This window comes from Vigna unguiculata, chromosome 11, assembly GCF_004118075.2.
Source record: "Vigna unguiculata cultivar IT97K-499-35 chromosome 11, ASM411807v1, whole genome shotgun sequence".
NCBI lineage: Eukaryota > Viridiplantae > Streptophyta > Magnoliopsida > Fabales > Fabaceae > Vigna > Vigna unguiculata.
In genome coordinates this window covers 37745904-37752595 of record NC_040289.1, presented here as the reverse complement: position 1 = coordinate 37752595, position 6692 = coordinate 37745904, and the positions used below count along the sequence as shown (strand labels likewise).

The 6692-nt window shown below is 37.3% G+C and overlaps 1 protein-coding gene across 3 annotated transcripts; it reads right to left on the bottom strand.

The window, feature by feature from the left end:
- Positions 1-207: 207 nt before the first annotated feature.
- Positions 208-6214, bottom strand: LOC114168275 (mediator of RNA polymerase II transcription subunit 6-like). 3 transcript variants are annotated; one of them, XM_028053027.1, is made up of 6 exons: positions 5935-6214; positions 4224-4521; positions 3951-4125; positions 3150-3219; positions 1504-1622; positions 350-752 (listed from the first exon to the last, which is right to left on the bottom strand). In XM_028053027.1, exons 2-6 carry the CDS (start codon positions 4451-4453, stop codon positions 591-593), a joined length of 756 nt encoding a protein of 251 aa, XP_027908828.1. In that variant the 5' UTR covers positions 4454-4521; positions 5935-6214; the 3' UTR covers positions 350-590. The 3 variants fall into 3 exon arrangements, with proteins under 3 accessions (XP_027908830.1, XP_027908829.1, XP_027908828.1); XM_028053029.1 differs by lacking the exon at positions 5935-6214 and having other exon boundaries at positions 208-752; positions 1504-1613; positions 4224-4803; XM_028053028.1 differs by lacking the exon at positions 5935-6214 and having other exon boundaries at positions 327-752; positions 4224-4799.
- Between the last annotated feature and the right edge of the window lie 478 nt (positions 6215-6692).

Sequence of the window (6692 nt, the reverse complement as noted above, 5' to 3'; positions counted from 1 at the left end):
CTTTTCCTTCAAGAATATCTTCTTTCCAATCACTATCACCCTATTGCATCCATTCTATCTCTAATATTTTGGACTTGAAACAAGCTAAGGTCTTTCTCCCCTATAAGTATTCATAATAGCAATAAAATATTTTCAACCTTCTTTATAAACTAAATCAACTTATGTAACAAGATTTTAAAAAAGTTAAAAAAGAAAATTTTACAAAAGTACGAAAATATTGGTTGTATTGAGCAATTCCACAGCTCACTAAGTTTCTACATAATCCAGAACCTAAAACAACTCCATGTATGCCCTAGGGACGCAATATTGTTCAGGTAAAACTAGGATGAAAGCAAGATCTGCAGCAATGTGCAATAAATAGAAAATGTCCAATCTTTTACATTTGCTATTGCTCAGTACATTGTCCAGAATGAAAATAGAAGGGTCTAATCCTATTTCAGTGACCATGTATCTACATTTAAGGCGAAGACAGGAAAAGAGCATTACCTACAGAGACCAGAGAATAGTTCCAGCAAGGCTGCATGTTGGGAACAATATAATTTTCCTCCACCTTTATAACAATCAACAGCCATTGCAGTATGTCTTTAATATTAAAATTTCATTCTTTTTGCTGGTCCTTGATCAATTATGGGATCAGCAGTAGGAGCTTGCGTTTCTGCTGCTTCCTGAGTTTCGGTTCCTTTCTCAGCTTCACCTGTAGGAGGCGGCACATACCCTTCTGGAAAAGGTGGTGGAGGCGGAGCTGGTGGTAACTGCACCAGGCAACAAGTTATTACTCATTTCTCACCAATAATAAAGGATGAGAGAAGAATGAGATAAATTGCCAATACTGTTAGCAGTTCAAATTTATCAATCAATACACAACTATTTGTTTAAATTAGTTCATTTAGGACTTGGCTATGTCAGGCAAAACCTCTTATGTGTGCATCACCACAGAAGAACCAGATCTCTCTTATATGACAATACAACACAACAAAAAGGGAAGAATAGTTTTAAGTTCTGCAAGTAAATTATCCAAGTTATTTATCAGTCAAGCATTCTATTTTTCTTATGAATAGATCCAATCTCAATGCAATCAATAGAAAGGAAATAAGAATTTCATGTTCTTCCTTTTGGGAAGAGTTAGGAAAGCCCTATTGATGACACTTCTCTCCAGGCCCCGTGAAATGCAAGAAAAAAGACTTTAATAATATGACCACGATGTTACCCATGAATGAAAGGGATGCTACTTTAGCTCTTGGTTTGTGAAACTAATGCCACGCACCCCTAATTATTCAAATTAAGTGCATTTGGCTTCTCAATATAGTAAATGCTTCATGTTTTGATATAATACATAGACTGTTTTCCGACAGGACAAATACTCAGGATTGATTGGGCGTATATATTTAAGACAGATTTTATTTCAACCCCTGTACCCACTTTTTATACACAAAAATATTACCAGTAATTTTAATAGTTTTTTTTTATAAGGAAACATGTGAAAGATGTACTTTGTCAACTTACCTTTCGTTGTAAGGATGCAAGAATATGATCCACACGCTTAACCTCCTTTATGTCAATCGTCTCCTTAGCAGTCTTTGACTCCACCAATGCAGTCTCATTTTCAGAATCCACTGACCCAGCTAGAAGAATCACAATTCAGTTAATGTGTACAGAAGTATGAAATATAACAGTTGTATGACTAAACTTCCAAAACATGTCTTACAAGCAGGCAGAACATATGTAAGGGGAAAAAAATGGGTATAAAAAATTAGACGGTAAAATAGCAGTGGCAGAATCTCCTGATGCTTTAAAGTTGCAACAGTGGCACACTGATATTAATCATTGCTTAGATGATACTTGTGGTGGTAAAAAAAACTGAATAATTGAACCAAACAGAATTATACCAGGAATAACTGAACCTATTATAAAAAACACAGGACAAAATTGCACCTTTGGAACAGATTCTACAACCTGAACTGGCTTCATATTGTAATTCAGTGCACCATAACTCATGTTTTAACAAAGTTAAAAGCATCAGTGTTTCTCTCTCAACTTGATCCGCTTAAGCTCTTTATCCCCAAATTAACAACAACCCTAATTCCCAAATCAAGCCACCCAAAGAACCCTAATCTCATGGAATCGTCAGCAAATCTGTCAGCCTAAATCAACCCTTAATGAGCATGTAGGTTTGGATGCTTTATGAATTAGACAACTTTAGTGATGAAATGTATATTAAGATAAAAAATTCAAAAGATCTGGCAACTGCCAAGACTGCAAGGTTGGTCACCTCCATAAGCTATGTTAATAGTTTATAAAGTTCTTAAGTGCTGATAACGTCCAAAAGAGTGTACAAAAGAGAATCCTGGGAATCAGGAAAATTGTGGTGTAAAATTAAAGAAAGACAGGGAGTTTGCTTTTCGAATTAGGACTAAAACTACCAGAAACTATGTCTAAACATGCAAGGAAGGCACAAAAGCATCCCCATTTTTTTAGAAGACAAATAGTTCCTTAGTCCTCCAATTATCAATACATGAAAGTGATGCTTCGAGATCAATGCATTAAACTTAATCCTTGATAGCATAACTAATAAAGATCAATATGATCTTTAAATTTATTTGTTTTAATGTATAGAAACCAACTGGTATATAAATTTTTACTGTATTACTATCACAAGAACTGGTCTATAATTGCCAGATTACACAAAACACAGAAATTGAAATAGAACACTTAGGACAGTACACATCTTCCAAGTTTCCAAGAACTTGGTCTCTCCCTTCCCAGATTTTTCTCTCCAATCCAAATCCCCTTTTCCCTCCTCTCTCCCTATTTCTGCCGTCCTCATAACTGCCTAAAAGCAGTTATGCTTGCCCTTAATAAAACATTAAAAGCTGTCAAACTAATTAAGAAAACTGCAATGACTTTTACAATAACTGTCTCTTATAGAGCTTAATTATAAGAGGTCTAACACAATGACAGAACACCAGCTAGGTCAAATGAAAAATAGTTACTCTTTTGACATACATGCTTCTTTTCGTGTATGTACTACTCTTTACTATTGCCGTAAAACTTTAATAACAAGACATTATCAAACACTTTCCAGCTTTTGCAACATTGCTGTGAGCAACAATCTCCGAGAAAGAAAAAAAAAAAAAATAGTCTGCACTTACCATATCCAATCTTCTCCAACTTGGAGGCAGCTGTAGTAAATGCCTTTTGTATGTAATAAAGGGCCCTTCCCTGCAAGAGCAATTACAAAACCAGTATAAGACACCAAATCTCTCCCATAATAAAAAAATTTGACTAAAAGAAAAACTAGTAAACTGTACAAAAATTGTAGAATAAGGCCCTTAAGTATAAAACAGTAGTGCTGCCTGTTCAAAACACCGAACCTGAATACTAAAGAACAGATAAAACTAATACAGCTTCGAACAGAAAACAAAATGTTATGTTTCAGGACTGAAGGATTTTCTCTAATTTTCACAACGATATAGGATAGCCAACCACGAGTACTCCTCTTGTCCAGAGTACTCCTTCGATTAACAAACAAATCTAAAGTACTCCTCTAGATGGAGAGATATTCTCAAAAAGAAATCACCAATCATGCAAAAAGTCTAAATAGCATAAAACACCCCTAAAGAGAAATCATAACTCAAAGGTAATAACTAAACCCAAGATAAATCATGATTTTAGTGAAGTAATAACACGATCCAAGATAAACCTTTATTAGATACACTGCACAAAAAGGAAAAGAAAATTTTTAAACCCCCACAAAATAACAAAAGATCTCTTAAGTTTCTATTGATAAATACCATAACTCTCCTTCAACATGCTCCTCCTCCATTCTACATCACACTTGATCACAAACATCCATTTCTTCTTAATCTCATGCAAGCAAGTTATTTACAGAAAAGAATTCTCCCTAACCTAAAAACAGTAGAAAACATGTAACACACAGAGCAAGAACTCACAATTCTGGCAGCAAAAACATTGCAGAGTTGCGGAGCCTGGTATATGGAACCATCGAGGACGTAGTAGGCGAGCATAGGCGTAACTTTGTCGGGGCTATCTCTCTTCTGCTTGCGAATAACAAACAGGTGCGGCTCCATAACTTCGCTGAGCATATACTCCGTCCCCGTCATTTTCCTGAACAGCACAACTATTATTATTCGATTATTACAATCCACGAAATCTAAAAGAGTATTGAAAAGAAGGAAGGAGAAGGGAATTAGGGTTTTACATACGAGAGTTGAGAGAGGTCGAGGGGGTGAACGGAGCGCATACGGAGTTGCTCGTTGTTGCAAGTCCAATCATAGAAAGGGGAAAGGGCGAAGTAATCAAAGACAAGGTTGCGATCGAGAGGAAAGCTGTTGAGCCAGAGCTGGTCACGGAAGCATATTCCGGTCATATCAGTCCCCGGAGGTGGCGGCGCTCCTCCTCCCTCCAGCATTTGGTTTCCCGGCGCTGTCGCCATTTTCCACTTCCAATTTCTGAACTGATTTCTCACTTTTTCTCGTTCACTACGCTGGCGGCACCGAACAGCTTTCGGAAAAAGCTGTGGTTAGTTAGGGACGGTGAAAAATACAAATCAATTGTCCCCACTTCCCAAATCCAAACACCAACGACACACCAAATGCAAACCCGAAAGACAATCAAAAACACACCAAAATGCAGTCCACTCACCGTTCCCACATTGAACCCAAACCCCGGAAACACAAAATGATAGGTATATAACTATATTGTTTGCTATCAGCCTAAATGTTTGACCACACCATAATTAATCGTGATGTTCTTAATTTTATTATGATTAAAACATAAACCCATGTATTCCAACAACTCCTGCTGTTATAATGCCAAGTCTCAAAATTTCAATATTGTCTTGGGATAGGGACCAAGAGTCTACTAACAATTTCTTCGATCTTGATCTTACTCATTTTCTTGAAATCGTCTCCTCACAACTGCAATACCTTCTTCTCCAAGAAATTCACTTCCTCGCTCGATCGGGGTACCTGTCTAAAAGGTTCCGGTGCGTGCTTAAGTGAGTTAATGAACCGATCGGTCAGTATAACTGTCGTAATAAATGCGAATTAAACATGCTCACCAACCTACCTTTGGACCCTATTTATAGTTTCGGTATGGGCATGTGATTAGGGTTCCTTAATCACGGTCCAATGATCCTCTAATCAAGATTACTGACTTGTTTAAGGTTAATTAATCCAATTGACTGGTGTTGTTTGGCCATGCGACTGATGGCCGTTTGACTAGGCTGGTTATCTTCTGATTTTTACAAGTGAATAATTCATTTATAACTGATCGACCGATGATCATATATAAAGTGCTACGCGAATCACTTAGGAGTCTGATCGAACGATCGACCTGGTGGCTGATCAAACGAGTGTCCTTTATAAGTTAAGGCATTGTTTGTGTGGGACCGAACGACCGATGGTCCTTTGTGGAGTAATGCGTAATTAATATGTAAGCCGATCGACCGATTGTTCATTACGATATAATATGTGGTTCGTTTGCGAGACCGATCGACCGATGGTCCCTTACAATATAATACATGGTTCATTTGTGACACCGATTGACCGATGGTCCTATACAATTCATTCATAAGACCGTTCGACCGGTGAATATGTTTTATATACGAGCCCTCCCAGCCTTGTTCGATGAACCTGAGGACCGGTCATGGCCGATGAACCGATGGGCATATACAGATTATGATAACTGTTTTTATATAGTGCATGCATCTAATAAGGAGTTGAAACAAAAACCAAACACCACCAAAGTCAGTAACAACGCAAAAAAACCACTAGATAATCACAGAGCACGACAACAATAAGGACAATATGTGAAGGTTGCATCCTCCCAGCTTCACACAATCACACTCAAACTTTCACAATAAATGGCTACGAGGCATGTACAAAACAACAGAAGAACCTTTCGATCCCTTACCAGATTATCACAGAGCCGTGAACCAGCGAACCACTGTACCACAAACCACCGAACCGCTTACCAGTGTGCTTAAGACTGTAATCGGGACTCAACTGGATTTCATGTGAAAGAAAGGGGATTTGTCTAGACAAATTGAAGAACAAAGGAAAGATTGAAGGGTTCTGCGCGAGATTGAAATTGCAATAGAGGAGAAATTGTTTCCTTTGAGCGCGAGTAAGAGACCTGGAAGTGAAATCTAGTTCACTCTTCCATCACGCGCCCTCTATCATTATCGTATGCGGTTCGAATTTGATACAATTTGTTGTGGGAAGTGGAAGTTGAGTTTTCCTGAATAATTTATTTCTAATTAAGAGAAAATAAGAATAAAATGTAAATCCGGGTATTTCTTTTTAGAAAAAAAAAAATACTTTCTTACCTTATGTTGAATTATAGATCGGCTTAAATATCTTTTTCGTCTTCATTTTTGTAGTGTTTGTTGCGGATGATGCTCATTTCGATAGAATGTTTATAATGATCTTCATCCTTACCGAATGTTTAAAATGGTTTTCATTTTCACAATTCGTGTTTTATTTGGTCCTTCTGTGACGTCATTTAAATCAGTAATGAAATATTGTATAGGTGACACTGTTTGTATTAAGGTGTGTTACGTGTACAAAACCCCAACATAGAATTACGAAAACCCTAACACACAAGCAACCACAACCCAGAAAACCTTAAACCCACTCATGATGATTAACTGGAAAATTGAAATGAAGAGC

Excerpts from the sequence above, each read along its gene's own strand:
- LOC114168275 (XM_028053027.1), bottom strand. The coding sequence starts at position 4,453 with ATGGCGACAGCGCCGGGAAACCAAATGCTGGAGGGAGGAGGAGCGCCG. Across the intron at positions 4,126-4,223 it reads CTCGACCTCTCTCAACTCTC|GAAAATGACGGGGACGGAGT; the intron begins GTATGTAAAACC and ends TGTGCTGTTCAG. Across the intron at positions 753-1,503 it reads TTGCATCCTTACAACGAAAG|TTACCACCAGCTCCGCCTCC; the intron begins GTAAGTTGACAA and ends TGCCTGGTGCAG.